Source organism: Triturus cristatus, chromosome 9, assembly GCF_964204655.1.
Source record: "Triturus cristatus chromosome 9, aTriCri1.1, whole genome shotgun sequence".
Taxonomy (NCBI): domain Eukaryota; kingdom Metazoa; phylum Chordata; class Amphibia; order Caudata; family Salamandridae; genus Triturus; species Triturus cristatus.
In genome coordinates this window covers 777,020,641-777,038,499 of record NC_140592.1, presented here as the reverse complement: position 1 = coordinate 777,038,499, position 17,859 = coordinate 777,020,641, and the positions used below count along the sequence as shown (strand labels likewise).

The 17,859-nt window shown below is 41.8% G+C and overlaps 1 protein-coding gene across 2 annotated transcripts in view; it reads left to right on the top strand.

Annotated features, from left to right (window-relative positions):
* Window positions 1-17,859, top strand: part of TMEM260 (transmembrane protein 260) — a 459,752-nt gene that overhangs the window by 26,427 nt on the left and 415,466 nt on the right. Inside the window, exon 2 of one of the 2 annotated variants that reach the window (XM_085626148.1) lies at window positions 12,743-12,774. The exons of the other annotated variant lie outside the window; for it this stretch is intronic. Coding sequence (XP_085482274.1) covers window positions 12,743-12,774 — 32 coding nt within the window. The remainder of the gene's footprint in view (window positions 1-12,742; window positions 12,775-17,859) is intronic. 2 annotated transcript variants of the gene reach the window in all.

Below are 17,859 nucleotides of genomic sequence, written 5' to 3'. Positions count from 1 at the left end.
AACAAGATCGAAACGCCGTCAAATCTCACAACCAGAACGCCTCCATTATAATTTAATAGATTGGAGTTCTGTAGTTTGTTGTCAATGCGATGTAAAGCTTTTAATGTCACCAAGCACTTTTTCACTTCACGCGCTTGCACTTTTTCGTGTGAGCACCAGAACTATTACTGTTGTATTTTGAATGACACTCCATTTATGCTGCTAATAAATGTGATGTCATTTCGTACCTTGTGTCCGTGCATACATTGCTTAATGAGGCCCGCTTCGTTTGATTAATACGGCACCTAGTAATAGTAGCCCAGGCTACACGAGGACCTGTGAGGCCTCTTCTTTCCCCCAGCCTCACCTATTTTGGTGTTCTGTTTTTCCTCATATTTCCTTCACAGTCCTTCTCTCAGCACCACAATACTTACCCTCTCAATGGCATTCTTTCTGCCATTCTGTTTTCCTTTGCACAAGATGTTAGTGGGGGGAAACTGGGTAGTGTTTTAAAAATGTTTTATCCACTATGACCGATTGATAGAATGGTATGTGTGAAGTTTCTCTGATCCCGGCTAACCTTAGCATGTTCACTTCTCTCCAGCCAGCCATCAAACCAGACCAGGGCCTAATGTAAAACCTGTTTTTTACAGTATCTGCTTCTATTCCCCAGAGAAGTGAAAAATCATTAACAGCTGCATGTCTCTGAATATGTTACCTATGCTAGCTAGCTGACCAAACATTCCAGTAGCTTGGCATCAAACCCTGTTGCTATTCCTTGTGTCTGAAGGGCCTTGCACAGTCCCTCCATTTGCAGCCACCTTTTGGACACTTCATCTTTCCAAACTATGCTCACCACTGGATTCCTCCATGTTTCCTCATCCCACATCCCCACTCATCTGTACTCTGTCGACCCCTACAGTTTTGTTTCCATGGACCTTAGTGCTGAAATTTCCTTTTGACCAGGGGGCCTCATTGAAAATGACCATTAGTTAGTGTATTATAACCATGGCCACCTGTCCTCTAGGTGGATGGAGTCTTTGCCTGTTTCCCAGAATTGCCTCTCTTCCTTTAAGAACTCTCCCTGCACTGACCTCGCTCAACCAAGATCTCACCTACTGTGAAATCTATGTTATACATAGGTCGCTTTTGAGGCAATCTTGGCTGTTTACTCAAGTCCAGTCGGCCTTGATTAGCTGTATCTAGGATAGTGGTTCTTTAATGGATTACAATTGCAGCCCTGGTCTTCCTAATATAAATTATCTAGATCTTCTCCAGAAATGCAAAGTAGCCCTGGATCTTCATGTTCCCTGAATGGAAGTAGATGCTTTCCTTGCATAAAGAACCGCAAACCAAGCATCTGTGTCCAAACCAGTGGTGGTTCAGTATCCTTGAGTGAACTTTTGATCTGAATGCCTGAAAAAGGTAGTTCTACATGATGACTGGTCCTACACCATATACCCAAAATACACACATACATCTTATTACTGTGGTTAAGAAAACGATGGAGGGTAGTGCCTTCTTAATTGGTCCACGTCAGTGGATAATCAATATCAGAGACATTGCTCAAATGAAGATCATTTGTGTTGTTTTTATTTATCTTTTTATCAAAGGAGCGCAAAAATTTCAAATTGTGAAGAGAAAAACAAAAGGCTTTTGTTTTTCTCTTCACAATTTGAAATTTTTGCGCTCCTTTGATAAAAAGATAAATAAAAACAACACAAATGATCTTCATTTGAGCAATGTCTCTGATATTGATTATCCACTGACGTGGACCAATTAAGAAGGCACTACCCTCCATCGTTTTCTTAACCTAAACTTTTCAATGGCTCTTGGGTGTAGCCATTTACAAGGACTGTGCCACATATAAAATTGGGCCCTAACAACTGCAGCGTCGCAAGTCCAGAACTTTCCACCCATACAGCAACCTATAATCTTATTACTGTGGCCTTGTTTTCCAGGCCATCTTGAAGCTGTAGGGCAAGGCCATGAACCTACTTTCTCCTAGCTCAGAAATGGAGATTGCAAGCTGAGGTGCATCCCACATAAGGTTGCATGCTTGCCCATAACTTTCCCACCTCTTCACCCTCTCCCCACCTACAGCAGACTGGCAGTAATTCCACATGCCCTCTTTCATGCACAGCACCAGACTTCTAGCGCCCCAATAGTCACCATCTTTGACGTTCAGGCTATCCCATTAGCTCCCTACCCTGTCCTACAAAGAGCTCTGTACTTCAAAATGCCTGAATTAGACTTTTCCCTTGCCCACAATGTTAGCCATCATTTCCACAGATAAACATGTTAGTAAAACCAGAGGCAGTTTGCTTCATCAACCCCTCCTTAATGCACATCACAAAAAGAACGCGCAAAATGTTATATTATATCCTTCCTCAAAACTCAGAAACATTTCTCCTACTTTTCACTGTCGGTGTCCTCTGAAGGAATATATCAAAACTAACTACCTCTATCTCACTCCAGACTTGTAGTCTGTATTTAAAATGCAAAAAAAAAATCCCTCTCTTTTTTCAGTGGCCTTCTATTCTTTGCAGTCACACTAGGCTGCCACCTCAGGTTGATTGCAAATGTATACAACAGTGAAATAATTATTTCCCAGGGCACCTGTAGTATCTTAATGACTTTCAACAGATCTCCAACCATCTTGGGCCTGCCCCTGTACCACAGTCACCATCTCTTTGCAATAGCATTCTTCTGTGGAAGTCTCCTGCTATAATTGACATTCTTATTGTGTCTCCGCTTCATTTGACTTTCCTGCAGTCAGTCTCTGATGCCCAGTTCAGCTCTGACTATATTCCTCCTACATCCCTTCTGATCCCAGACCTAGCAACATGGCCCACACACCATCTATGGGAACTCCCTTTTCTCCCCATCCGCACAGGATTGTTCCTCAAGGGTGGAGGAGCATCAAGCTTCCTGCTGCAAGCACATCAGGCAAACACGAATACATAAAATGGCATGGTAATGCCATTTTGTTTTCCCACTGCTCCGGATCGCGTGCCTGTGAGGGCAGGGGGTGGACTGAATCCTGCGATTGCAGGATGACAGCTGGGACCACAGTGCACATGTTGAATTGCTCGGCTGTCTTGCGAAGGCCAGCCCGACATGCACACAGTAGACCCAGCAATCCCAGGGCATTGAAACAGCTGGGAGATTGCTGGCAGAGGCCCGCCTCAAAATGAGCGCTGGGTTAGCCTGCTTTAAACCATCCTGGAGCTGCCATCCTGCTGAAAACAGCACGAGAGCAGGTCCAGGATTGGTTTAATTCACATTTCACTGGGCAGGAAGGGAAGTACCTCCCTATCCTTCCCGTGGATACCACCATCGCCGGGAGAGAAGTGCTGCCCTGGGCGTGAGCAGCATTTATGGTGAGTTGTGTGCCATCGCGCCTACCATATGTATGTATTGCTTGCCACCACTGCAACATTGATACCTATGAAGCCACGGAGGCCAACCTTTCCCACTGTATGGACGAACCTCATCTCTCACTTCTTTCACTTTCAGCAGAGACAGCTGCTGTTTATCACTTGGTGACTTCATTCCTTTTGTGCCCATGCCATATATTTACTAACTTTCAGACGAGCAGTCCTCAAGGGCTGGCCAAGCCTTCTTTGAACTTCCATGAAACTATTGTGTACGTGATTCACTTACCCCTTGCCATCACAGAATCCTGGCTAGTAGATTTGTTAGTTTTTTTTATCCAAGATTTTCTTATCTGCTGAAACATCCTCTTGCTCAACAAAATAGTCCAGCGGGGTGGCAGAGTGGCTGTGGTTCACCAAAGTCACCTGAGCTACCAGTCCTTAGAGGACTTGCTTGGTAAAGCCTAATTGTTATATCAAATTAATTTACCTGCGCATTTACTAATTACTTTCTAACGAGTGGTCAGGAGCTTTTTTACAGACTTTCCAGACCTGATCCAACTCGTGCAACAATGTCGAAGCTCTTATTCCTACAGGGTGACCTGAGCATCTAAGCAGGTGACCAATCCACTTCTTTAAGGCAATGAATCATGGACAACACGGACAGTGTCTGCTTATCACAAATTATTTTCCATCCTTCCCACACAGCTGGATTTTCTTAATTTCATAGTCTTCCATATCCTGAAACTATCTCTTCATTTCTTGGTTTCGTCAATGATCTCATCAGTATCTCCATTTCAGATGAATTGATGTCTAAAAAGGTTACATTAGACAGAAAAGATGAAATGTTTTGGTGCAGATGCATATAAATATGAATGCTGACGTTGTTCTTTAACATTGTCTACATATTGAACTTTTGCATGACTGGCCCATCAGAATTATTAGCATTGATGGATAAAAACTTGACAATCCCTTTGACAGATGCTATGTTGCACTGAATGCTAGGTCAAATCGGCAAAGCAGCTAAAATAGTTTTCTGAAAAACTCTGCCTTCTGAAGCTCTAGAGAAGAGCACTGTTAAGGCACTAAAGTATGCCAATTTTCTGTTGCTGTCTGTATTGCAAATACATTTGTTGCTGAGGGCATAAGTGTGCTCTCCGCCAAGCTAAAAGATCCCACTTACAAATCTGCAGTTTCAAGATTGGCAACATGGCCAAAACGAGGATTGTGTTGTGGTAAATTCGAAACTTGAATCACTTCCGTTAACCTGATTCAAGGCAGCCTCAATCCTGAACTATTTATCAACATAATGCTGCACTTCTGAGTCTAATTACACTAGACTAACACTGTGTTACATCTTACAAACCAATACAGAAGACCTCAGTTGCAGGTAAGAATACTTAATGGTTTAAGTGAGCGTAATAAAAACCACCAGTCTTTAGCCAGCTTATCTTCAAAAGTAACTGCTCATCTTTAGAATTTCGGCTCCACAGACATCCTCAAGACTCCAGTAGCAGGGTCACACCATGACATAGGAACGGTTCCTCAGCAAAGTTCTACCGCACCTCCAACCCTAACAATAAGTTGAAACAAAAAATTAAAGAACTGAGAAAATTAACATCTAGAATCAAGGAACAGAACAAAGAAGAAAGAAAAGCAAAGCTAGTTAAATAGGCATTAAAATATACATAAAACCTCTGATTTGAGAAAAAAGAGAAATTGTGAAGCAATATTTGCAAAATGACCACGTACCGTGTCACAGCACATTGGCGGGGATGACTAGTCAAAATTATGGAATGATGAAGGCAATTCTATTTATATTCTTAATCCAGGAGAATTGGAAATATGGAAGCACAACTAAGAGTTAGGCTTTAACTAACCAGGATGTGTTTCACTCTTCTCCCGAGTCCCGAACTACCACATTTCTCTTTACTTCATGATAAAATGTCCCATAACATTTATTTAAACTCCAGACATGACCAGGTTTTCTGACCATAACTTTGTCATCTAGCATCCAACTAATTGACTAGGTGGGATGTTTGGCATCTTACCCATCTTTATAATTATTTGGTACATTTTATGTGTTCCAGATATCGTCTCATTGTGTAGGATTCTTCCCCAACCCACCTCTGCACCAATTTTCAAAAACTCTGAATTGAGCTTAGAGTTGGTTAACGTACCCTCAGAATGAAAAAAGGAGATCCCAAAGTGATGGAATTCGGTGTGTCTGTGAGACCACCAAGTTTCACAAAGCACTTCGTTTAACACCACTTTATTCTCCACTGCCATCTGAACGCACCTCTTAATCATTCTGTCCATCAGGTTTGCTAGACCATTGGCTTTAGTAGTATGGAAAGTAATTTTCGAATGCGAAATAGAAAGACTTCCTAAGAACATTTGCATTTCTTGTGAGATAAATTGAACATGATTGTCCATTACCAAAGACGGAGGTATACCTTCCCATCGAAATTCCTACTTAAACTCAATCACTGTTTAAGTGTTGACCACTCTTGCACACTTAGTCACCACCTACACTGGAAGTATAGTCACCTAGCATCTAAATATGTTACAATATTGTGAGACAAAACTTCAAGCGGTCCCATAATATCCAGACTCCACTTCAACCAAGGTTTAGTTGGCATTTCAACTGGTGACCAAGGAGGAGACCATGCTATTCTGCTGTAATCATTTGCTGCCTGTGGCCAGCGATCCTTGACTACAGCCTCAGCGAGGCCACCAGTACCATTGTCTCAATTTTGCTTTGGTTAGACTTCTATCAAACTGTCCTTCACTGGCCAAATTTATCACCTTTTCTCCTCGGGTATAACTCTCGACCATCTGCACACCTTCCCTTCCAAGAGATTCAGCTCATCATGGACATTCCAAAATCCATGTGAGCAGTTGGACAAATCCCTGATATCAGGCCATCCTTTCCTTACAAAATCAGACACCGCTTTTCTGTAAAATGTAGTCTTATCCCTTAGAGATTAAAAAAATCTGTTTTACTCAGGTAATCAAAACAGCAGGTTCATACACCTCATCAACACAAGGAAGAGGTAATCTAGGCAAGCAGTCCTCAGCCTTGTTACTAGCACCTGGGACATATTAAATCCAAACAAAAATTATAATCAAACAAACCTTCAGACCATCTTTTAAATCTTCTGGTCAAGTCCGCACTACCCTTAAAAAAAAAAAAAAACAGTGAAGGGTATATATATCTTTCTACAGCATCTTTCAGAGAACGTGACGCAAATGCTACCACTTTTTCTTCACCTTCAACAACTTTGGATAGAACAGCCTCTAACCCAGGCAGGCTAGCATTAGTGGATAACAGTTTCCTTGCATACAATTGACTAAGAGTAATTAAAAGAGCAATACTTCCTTTTATTGTTTCAAAAGCTTTGACACAATCTCCAGTCCAATCAAACGTTATCCCCTTTTTAAGTAGAGGCCTGAAAGTCAAAGGCAAATTGGCAAAATTTGGAGCACAGTTCGAGCAAAATTCTGTCACGCCTTGAAACAAAAGCACGAGGTCTTTATTACAGGGTTCAGGAGCCTCATTTATTCTGTTGGCCAAATCCAAGTTGAGGCTAATATCTTTAGAAGAGATTGTGTTTCCCCAATAAGAAGTCGATGTCACCCTAAAATGACACTTCTCCTTTTCAAGGGTTAGATCAAAACTACACAGTGTAACATGCGCCATAAAATTATCATCATGCTTACAACTGTCCATTCCTAACACAAAAGTGTCATCTTAAAACACCAGAATTGTTGGTATGTCTGCCAACATTTTCTTCTTTACCCTTTGAAAACATGGTGCAGCCGATGCTAACCCAAAGGGCAAACAGAGAAATCTGTATGCTCCTAAAAGGGGTGACAAAAAATGTTAAGTGTCTAGATTCTTTGTGTAAAGGAATCTGATAAGCTGATGATATGTCCATCACACTAAACAATTTGGCCTTACCTAAGGTTGCCAGTGATTCAGAAATATTGGGCAGAGGTCTGTCAACCCAAATGTGTTTGTTGCGGTCAAGTAAGCTGACACACATCCTTATTTTCCTACTACCTTCCTTTGGTGCAATAACTACTGGGGCAAACTACTTATTGATGTAATCCTAGGAAAATGTCCTCTCTTTTGGTCACATTAACCTTCCCACAGTCTCCCTGTCCCGGAATTGTATCCTCATTACAATATAACCAAGCACATCAAATTCGACACCACCATATTCTACTGAATTAATATCCAATGTAGCAACTCAATATTTTCAGAACCGAAAATACTCTCCTAGTTCTTATCTCCCATCATAGTATAGGGAGAGCCTGAATCCCTAACACATGTTTATCACCAATCAAGATTTAACATTCTGACAGCACCAGAGGATCACTATCAACACTGACATCACCATTGACACTCTGAATCACTTCTTTTTCAGACTCAAAGACAAATCTTGCCTCTTTTGCATTCTCTAGCATAGTATCCCTTTTTACCACATTTCTTATATGTGGCTAATCTCACAGAGCACCCAGGAGTATTAAAAAGATGGTACCTTACTACCACATCCAAAACAATTGCCCTGGAATTCCTTGCTGCCATTACTCTTAACTTTGCTATTGCTGTCCAAGTCACTCTTTGAGCATGATCTCCTTCTACCACATTGACTCTTTGATCACTAAAGCATTTTTACAATGAACCTCTTTACGTCTGCCAACTCTCGTCTCTCTCACCTATGTAGTAGCATTCTCCATTCCCTCTACAATAGCAATGTCTTCCTTACTGGTTTTTGCAAGAGGTTTTTATTTGTACCTTGGGACAAGTGGTACACCTTACTAATTGATTCCGAATAAGGAGTCTGTTAAAGCTTCAAAATCACACGTTCTTGCCAATGTTTTCAATGCTGCAACATAGTTTCCAATTTTCTCAGTTTTTCCTTCCACCCTCATAAAAAAACGATGTCTTTGTAGTACAAAGTTAATTTGTGACCCAAACTGACTTACTTTCAAACATTAGCACAGACATCTCATACAAATCGCCAGATTCCCCATCTCCTCTTCTGATGGTATCTCGTCATGACTCATAAATGGTCCTTTCTTCAACACCCAAATCGTGAAGAAGTATCACCTGTTTCCTTACAGCAGAAAATTTTTCCCACCAATGGCAAAAAGATAAAGAGTAAAATCAGTTTTTCCACTGTTTCCTTATCAACAAAGGATCTCCCTTTTCAGAAAGAAATGTTTGAGTTTGTGACTTATTCACAGCTGCTATGTTCTAACAATCCACGATGGAGCAAACAACAGTTGTATATGTCTGCATGGTGTCTATTGATTTCAGATGTTGCAGCCTTCCAGATAATTACGATTAAGCTGAAACCAAAAACGTTTAAAAATGCTGTGCCATTCACCACAGGCAGACAACAATAAGGTTAAACTGAAACAAAAACTAACACGTCAGAACGTGAAGGGGTGAAGTAAAGAAGGCCTCCACACACTCAGGGCTGCATGCTTTTAAGAAGGTGTCAAGGTATCCCAAACTCATCAGTTTGCCGTCAGTACAAATAAGGACTAGACTTGAAAAGCTTTCTAAAGACAGGTGTTAGTGTTCATGTTGTACTAAATAACTCCATCCAAGTATGCTTTGTACTATGCACTTCATAGTATGATTATCTGTGCTACGCTCTAGTAAGGGCAATATCTGATATTTTATTATTCATAGAGCTAAAACTCTTCTATAGAAATGCTTCTGACGAGGTGGTGAGAGTGACTTACACAAAAAGCTTGTTTAAACAAGTATACAGGTTTTACCTGCAGGTCATGTGCCTTGAAATATATCTCCAGTACTATGATAGAGGGTTAGAAGGGGGCCTCTCAGGCTTTCCCCCCAGATCCATGGATATATAAATACCACCTAGCCATATCAAAGGCATGTACTTCCTACTGATCAGGATTTAAGCAACTTGATCTCAAATGGAAAGATAGACCTTGAAAGCCTCCTTGACTTTTCAATGTTGTGTGGTTGAGCAGTTTTGGCTTAGTTCATGTAAGGTTTGGATAAATTATAAACCATTCATTGCAATCTCAGTAAAGTTAGAACGTTTAGCTGGGATCTTTACCTTGAAAGCGAACACTTTAATGACGGTGTAGTAGTCCATAGATAGTAAAAGGTGAAATAAATATTAAGAAATCGAATAATACAAGCTAAAAAGATTATTGTTTGTGGTCATTACAATTATCATGATGACTGTAGTCCGGAATCCGATGATCCCAAATTATAGCCTTTATTTTAGAAACGCTTTTACCATCATTAACCTACAGAAAAAGAATTTAACCACCAAATCCTTCACTAGGTCTAGTGTCAGTCATGATGATAAAAAAATTCACTGTTCACTAAGCAATGATCGCAGAACAATCACACGAAAAACCAGTATAATGCTGTCGTATTGCAGGGGAGTTTCAAATACGTTGACTTGTGTACGGCTCTTAGTCCAGACATGACCCGTCTTGCCAATGAAGGCCTTCATTCTGGGCTCTGACACTCAGATGCAAATGGTGTGTGAATCCTCGAAGACAAGGTGTACACGGAGACTGTTAGAGGTACTACTTAGAGCTTTGGATCCAGCTATTCAACAGGGTGCTCGCTCTTTACCCAGTCATGCCTCTGATCCCTCGTGTGTCACTGGTGTTTGGTCTGTGCTCAAGCCGCACCGGATGAGGACTAATGGGTACTGTTAAAGTGGCAGGAGGGAGAAGGTGGTATAAAGTATAACAAATAATTTGATAGCGCAGGAGACTTCACCTGATGAATATGTTTTGGGCAACTCTTCTCCTAATCTCTGGTAATGGTAAAGTGGGCACCAGGGTAATTAGTTCAGCTTTCTTTGGACTCTTTGGGGTTTCCTTGCACATAAGATCGCAGAAGGCTAAGCCAGAAGATCTTTACAGGGCTCCTTGGAGCTCAGCCTTAGCAAAGGAGGAGACAGACATTTGTTTCTCTGAATGTTTAGGAATCATCACTGCATGGTCAATAAAGGTGTGTGATGATGTAGCTTTTCAACTCACTGGAGATGGGGTTCAGTGTATATATCCAGTCCAAGGCAGTTAGGCTGCATCCTACCTTCAATCGAACTACATCCTAAAAGTTCAAAATTGCTAACACTGATGTTGGAGCAGGATTTCACACTTCAATGAGCATACTGATATTTCACATCAATAAGAATACTGATGTTTCAGGGCAGCACCAGCTTGTTCAAATCCCAGCATGAATGTCATGGCTTGGTAGCTATGTTGCCCCACATAGTGAATACTCCAGAAAGCTACTATTGCTGGAAAATCTTGTGTATGCCACCCAGCTCCCTCCCAATCTAGAAAGAGCAAGAAGTTGGGATGGCCTATCCTGTTTTCTCTGGCAGCGTCAAGTCTTCGTCTTGCTTACATGAATGTGCCCACGATCATCAAGGGGTAACACTCACTATTGGTGTAGCAAGGGTGTTTGCAAATACTTTTCTGTCCAAACTAGTTTTGATTTTTGACTATCAACATTCAGTTCGCATATATACATATTGACATAGGGGTCCCGGTTACTAGAGCTCTGTAGTTGATTAGCTATATTTTGGGGGAGATAGGAAATTCAATAGTTAAGTATAGGCGAGTGTCTGTTTCAGCATTGTCATTTTCTGACCTACTTGCTGAACAGTTGCCAACTAACCCAGAGTTTCAACCTTTCATGTGTTTTTTAGCCAATGGCACTCCCCATAAGAGCCTGGAGTGTCAGGTTTCCTGTTTTGAGTGCGTGCATACGGGCCTAAGCATTTAAGAAGTGTTGGCTGAAAAACAGGTCTGGCAGAGTCTTTTTCAACAGCTTAGGTATGGGGTTTCTGGTGAATTGGGTGAGTGGGAAATTTTGTTCCTCAGTTTGTCTGACGATTCACTCTTGCCAGTCTCTTTTACAATTTATTAATGTAGTGTTGTATAACTTGAGGATGTATCAGAGATATCGTTAGATACCTCAAGATATAGGTACAGCGATTTAAAAAAAACAAAAAAAAAACTATTGGAAAACTTAAAAAAATATAATAACCTAAAGTGCTTGAGAGATGGGGTATGTGCAAAATTATCAAAGTGTCTCCGATGAGGAATAAAAGTATCAAGACGGATAGGGGAGAAGGGGTTATGTACAGCGAAGTACCTGGACAGCGAGGTAGGAAGTATTGGAGATAGAAACCAGTCAGAAAGAAACTACATCTTTTATAGAGGGGAAGGTATCTACTATGTATATAAAGTGGTTTGGTGAAAATAATGTCTTTGTCGCAGAAGTTGGATAGTAGAAAAGGGGTAGTAGACAGAGTTAGATTAAGCAGCAAAGCTGGCGTTGAAAATTCAAAGATTAACGCGTGAGACTGTGGAGTGACTTAACGTAAAATTATGTGGCCTCCCTGGAAAATGTAGTGTGGGAGTTTTGAGATTCCCATATCTTGCACATTTTTTAAGACTTGGGCTGAATAAGGGGCCCCTGGTGGTTTTGGCCACCGTTGGCCACAGGGACTGCCACGGAAAGAGTGGTGAAATCAGTTAAGCAGGACATGATGTGGAGTCCAAATTTGGAATCTGTAAAAGAGAGATTAGTGCAAATAGAGGATATGACAGACTTTCAATTCTGTGAGAGCTTTCTGAGAAGTATAAATATATATTGTTACCATTAACTGTGCACATTTTAAGAAGTGTTTGTTTTCCACGCCTTGGCACTTTGCAGCTACATCTGAAGCTAAATAAAAATAGTTTCTTCAAGAAAAACGACCCCGTTATTTATTCTCAAACAATCCAGTTTTATCTCAATAAATTCGGTATGCTATGACGAGACAAACTTTCAGGGTCAAAACATAGATTCACGCTGTGGAAATAATGGAAGGATTTGGGGTTGCGATTTACCAAGTATCCTGTTTATTGGAAAAGGAGCTTGAACACACTGTGCAAAATGTGTTGTTCTAAGAACAACGCGAATCCCCTGGAACTTGGAAAGCCTCATGATGAGTTAATTGAATTCTGAAACCCAAACACACACAAACAGACACACAGAGGCATTTACGAGGCTCATAACGGAGAATGAAAGGAGACTGTGGAATCAAGGCTTTGAAAATGCATTTCAGTGCAAGGTAAATTCTGTCCATGGTTAAAAAACACAGATACCCTTGATTGCCTTTCAATTCAAGATATTTAGATTCTGAAAAAAAGACAGTGGAACGAAAATGATCTTTGCAAATTTCACGCTGTGAAGTCTCTGGAGATTTATCAAGTCGTATTAATGCAAAACCGCAGCTCAGGCATGTGGATTTGGAAAACTTGGAGCAGTGTCATTTCCCGATAGTAATTATTGGTTTTGTATTATTTGTTCACAGGGGAGCTGATCACAGCCTCGTATGAGCTCGGGGTAAGTATTCGTTTTATTGTTTAATCAGTGTTCTCATTAGCAGTTTTAGGAATTAAGAAGGTTGAATTAAGCATGGAGTAAAGTACTTTCATTTTATTTCCAAGCTTCCGTTTTTGCTAACTTACACAGCAAGTAGACTATGCGACAATTTGCTTTAAGTTTTAAATCCAATTAAATGGAATTATGAAGCAACGACTTTGCTGTACATACTGTAAATGGCTTATTAGCAACCCACTTTTTCATAAGCTTGGGAGCAAAAAAAGATTTGGCTCAATAGTCCTAATAAGTTGTAATATTTAATCAACTTTATTAACGACCATGATCCCTTAAGCCAAGATTTTAGGACTGTGATCAGGGTGGTAATCCGATAGCGGTGTGGTCCCACCATTGCTTGAGCTAAGCACAGAAATGGTTGACTGTCTTAAATATATGATCGCTTATGAATCCAAACATGAACTGTGTTTGTGGTTAGTTGAATGTTGGTATGGTCGAAGCACATAGCTGCCAAGTTTTCATACGACTTATGGGTGACATTTCCATATTTTCCATGTGTTTGTGCGACATTAAAATGCCTTATGAGTGACACTTTGGGTGATACTTTAGCACAGAAGTTATGCACACGCACTGGGATACATTTCAGGAAAAAATGCTGGGTGACACCTTCAGCCCTTACTTGTCTGTTTTTTAGATGACTGCAAAGTTGAACTCTGGGATATCTAGTTTTGTCCTTAACTAAAAAAAAAAAAAAAAAAAAGAATTGAAAGTGGGACACATGACAGCGTGGCTTAATTTTTCCTTACCTTTAGTCAGATAGTGTGAGCGGAATTGCAGCATCTTGTTTGCTGCTGTAAAAAGTTAATTCGGTGGAACCTGCTGGGTGCTTGTGAAGTCAGAAGCCCAAAAGAGCAACCTGCCGTGTTTTTAGCCCTTCACTTTGCTGAGTTAGTACTGCTGCTTAGAGTGTTGACATTTATAAAAGCGGTGTTGTTAGTCCAAGAAGAAGTTGTTATTTGTAAAAGAATATTTCCATTCGGATGGGGGGGGGGGGGTGTCTGTGTATGTATGTATGTATGTATGTATATAGCACGGACCACAGGTGAGCTTTCAGAAGATGTTTATTGTCCACAAATCACATGGAAGCCATGACGTGTTTCAGCCCCGGAGGGCCTTGATCACATATATATATATATTTCCAGCAGTGTGGTATGGTCTCTATCTAAATTAAAATACCGACCCAACTAGATGTGGTGGCTTAACATCATAAGAAAAATATGCTACACACAAACTATGTGCAGATTAAAATAAATATAAGACCTATTGAAATTAAGGTAGCAACGTGTGTTTTTATTGAAGGGGACAAGAAAAAAAGAACAGCGAGGAGCATAGCGTCCGTATGACTTAAATGTAGTAGTGGAAGGCGGGAAGACGAGCTAGGTCAGCCCGTGGCAACCAAACATGGAGCACACCCTTAGCATCTCATGACTCCTCCACCCTAAGACACCAGACCTGGTGCTGACTGAGGCACTGCTGTGCATAAAGCACCCATAGGAAACTTGGAGGCAGAGAGAGGTGCCACTACACTGGCGTGACATTGCAATTCAGTGCGGTGATGCGCCAATCTGCACTGAAATGCATTAGTCTAACATACAAAGCGTGGCACTGGGCAGTGCTTGGAAGCATGCATTATACTTATGGTTACTTGCTGGTTGGTGTGGCCATGTAACCCTTTCAGGTAAAATAACTTGTGTCCTGTGCTTTAACATTGTCATCCGTCAAGAACTCGCATCACCTGCTGGTGAGATGATGCTAATAATAATAAATAAATATCTTTATTTGATAGTTAAATGAAACCATTCAAATTCTAATAAAATTCATGCATTCCATAAATCCCAGAAGAAGACTACATATAAAACCAAAGCATATATCCGATCTAAGACTTAAAGGAATATAATCTTATAAATTGGCCAAAAGTACAGGTATGTTTTAGACAAAGTCACACATGCTGCATTTAGGACAATCCTAGGGTTATCTTGCTGCTACCATGTCCATGAACCCCACAAATCTCACAATTAGCATGCAATCCCCACCCTGAAAGCAATGCCTCCTGACATAGGCAAATGTTCAGTTCTCTAAATAATGGCTTGAGTCGGAATCGCCTTTCCGATTCGAACCCAGGGCAGGAGGAACACAGTACATGGGCAGTGATCACTTCGGGAAGATATTATGAACTTTATAAACCTTGGGCCGGTACCTGTCATGCCAGTACTTGACTACTGTGTCTTGAGCTACTCTATCGGTTTACTTTTGCTCATATCTAATTTTGTGCCTCCCTGTCATGACAGGAGCATGCGTTGTGGTCTATATTGGAGGGATTGAAGGCCAGTATGGAAACTGCCAGAATACCCACAGGCACAGTATTTACTTTAAGCATTTGCTAGACTTATGAGTACTGAACTTAACCAGTACCAGATTTATGATGTTGACTCTGGGCAAACCTACCTTCTGCACATGAGTGCAGGTAATAAATGTGTTTGCTCGGTATGCGCTGCATTTCCCCAGTTTCAAGACAGTTTACAAGGGACTGTTTGTTCCCCTTGATGTAACTAAGGTTGTGTACGAGAATGCAGGCATTTGCAATGTGCCTAGAAGGAAACCTAAGCATGGAAAAATACAGTATGTTACAGGCCTACTGCCTGCAAGACATGCTTTATGTATTTCTAACAGTTATAAAGATATGTTAACACTTCCTCATTATCTTTAAGGAAGGTAAGAAATTGCCTTGTTTTATGAACCGTGTTGTTTTATTGTAATGATTTTAATTAATAAGACAATAAAGAATTTATATATATCTTTGTGCGTCAAGGCTCATTTCCATTTTAGGTTTCACCTCGTGCCACTGTCCAGCCTTGAGAAGAACCATTATGTAGAGATTCCTTGACGCTATAGGAACATGAGTTACCTTTTTGCTAAGCAGTTTGCAACCAAACCTTCCACATGCATAACCAAGATTAAACAAAGAGCCCCTGTCCTAGTCTTTTTAGCAAGGGGGGAAAAAAGGCTTAAACAAACATTGGCAAAGCTAGCAGATTTGTCTTTTTGATAGGGGAAGTGTTTGGTATTAGATCGGCGACTTTGTGTGTTGTCCTGGGTGTCCTAGAAAGAAAATACCAAAATGAAGCATCTTGGAGTACAAAGGTGTGGAAGCAGGGATTTTGGCCCCTTTTCTGAACAATCTGCATTAGCTTCACGAAAATGAGTCAGAAGTAACAACATAACGTTTTAAACACTCAAACACTGGAATTCACCACTTATAGTTAATTCAAGTTACTATAACTCGAGCCCTAAGGTAACTATAACTCGCGCCCTTGCCTTGCGCAGTTCTCATCAATAATTTCACTCCAAAAGTTGAAGTGATATTATCAATGATGTCATAGAACATTTCACCTAACTATAACGCCAGTTTAACCTTTGTTTTTTTACCCCTTTTTAAAAAAAAAGTATTATTTAATTACCATACGTAAATCCAACCCCCGCTGCGCACGGCCTGGCCTGCGTCTAATCACCTGCATGCAGCCACTCACACTGCGCTGGGCGTTAGGCCATCCACGACAGGGGATTGGCCTCAGGGCCTAGCCTGCGGCCATCCTTCTGCATGCAGCCAACCTCACACTGCGCACAGCCTTTGGCCATGCGCTGTGGTGGGTTTGTCACAAGGCCGTATTAGGCCCTGGGAACCCCATCACCCAGTCCTGTATTTTGTTAATTAAAGGGGGGGGGGTGTTTCCTCTCCCGAGTCTTACCATACCCCAGGACCACTACTTAAAATAAAGGGGAGGTGAGCCATGTGCCTATCCCCCCCCCCCCTCCTTCCCAGGAGCTGTTATCGGGCCCAGGGACCCGATCCCCCGGGGCTCGCATTTCTTAAAGGTTGGTGCCCACCAAACACTCATATGGGGCCACGGGAAGAGCTACTTAGGCTGCTTCCTCCGGGTGGGAGCAATACTTTGATCTATTTCCCTGCCCACATCAGTACGGGCAGGGAAAACAATCTAAAGTCTGTTCCCAGCCAGCAGGATCATTTCTAAAGTTCCCGCCGGCTGGGAGCAGACTTTGTGTTTGCTCCTGTGTGGCAGGAAATTGAAAAATGGTCCCACCAGGCAAGTCCAAATACATACTCTTTGCCCGCTGTGGTGTGGCCAGGGAAACTTCTGTGACCTGGGGGAGGGCTTCCTGGGACACAGCCTGTGAGCTGGCCCTGGGGATGGGGTTCATTACGGGGCCTGCGCAGCCCCTGTCTCTCTTAATTAGTTTAGCTGCCCTGAGGAATTTAGTCCCTGGGGCGTTTGAGGGCTCAGAGAGGGCTGCCCTCCCCTTAAAACATTCAGTGGTCCCTGGGATATGGGGTCCCCGGGGCTGAATATGGCCTAGGGAGGGGTGCTGCATACCCCCCTCTAAAAATACTTTAGGCTCCAGGGTATGGCACCAAAATCGGCTTGTAGAGGGGGACCGCACCACCCCAACCCCGTAAAACAAGTAAGGCCCTGATGGATTTGGACCCTGGGCTTAAAACTGCCTTGGAGGGTGAGGGGGACTGCGTGCCCTGCTCCCCCTAAAAAATACTTCTGCCCCAGGAGATAGGTTCCCCAGGACTGAAATAGACCCAGGGAGGGGGGCCACACATGCCCCGCCCCGAAAAAAAATTCCCCGAGTTCGGGGGGGGATTAAAAAAGAAGAGCAGGAGACCGCACCTCTTTTTTTTCAGAACATCTGTGAATTTGAGGCACAATAAAAGAAAAACGTTTTTTGGCCAAAGGGGGTCAGGGTGTTCCTACCAATGCCCCCTTGTGTCTCTTTTTTTCTTTTCACCTTTTTAAGGCCTCTAGACTTGGTCCCGAGTCCCAAGATGGCTGCCACCACTTCCTGGTTGAGTTGGTGGCAGCCAATCAGATCTCACTTTGAGATCTGTCGGTTCTGTGGATCCTCTGATGAGTGGAATATAAAAAAAAGTAACCTTAATTTCTACAAAACTACTGAACGGATTACACCCACCAAAACACAAAGGCACTCTTTCTGGACCATGATCTA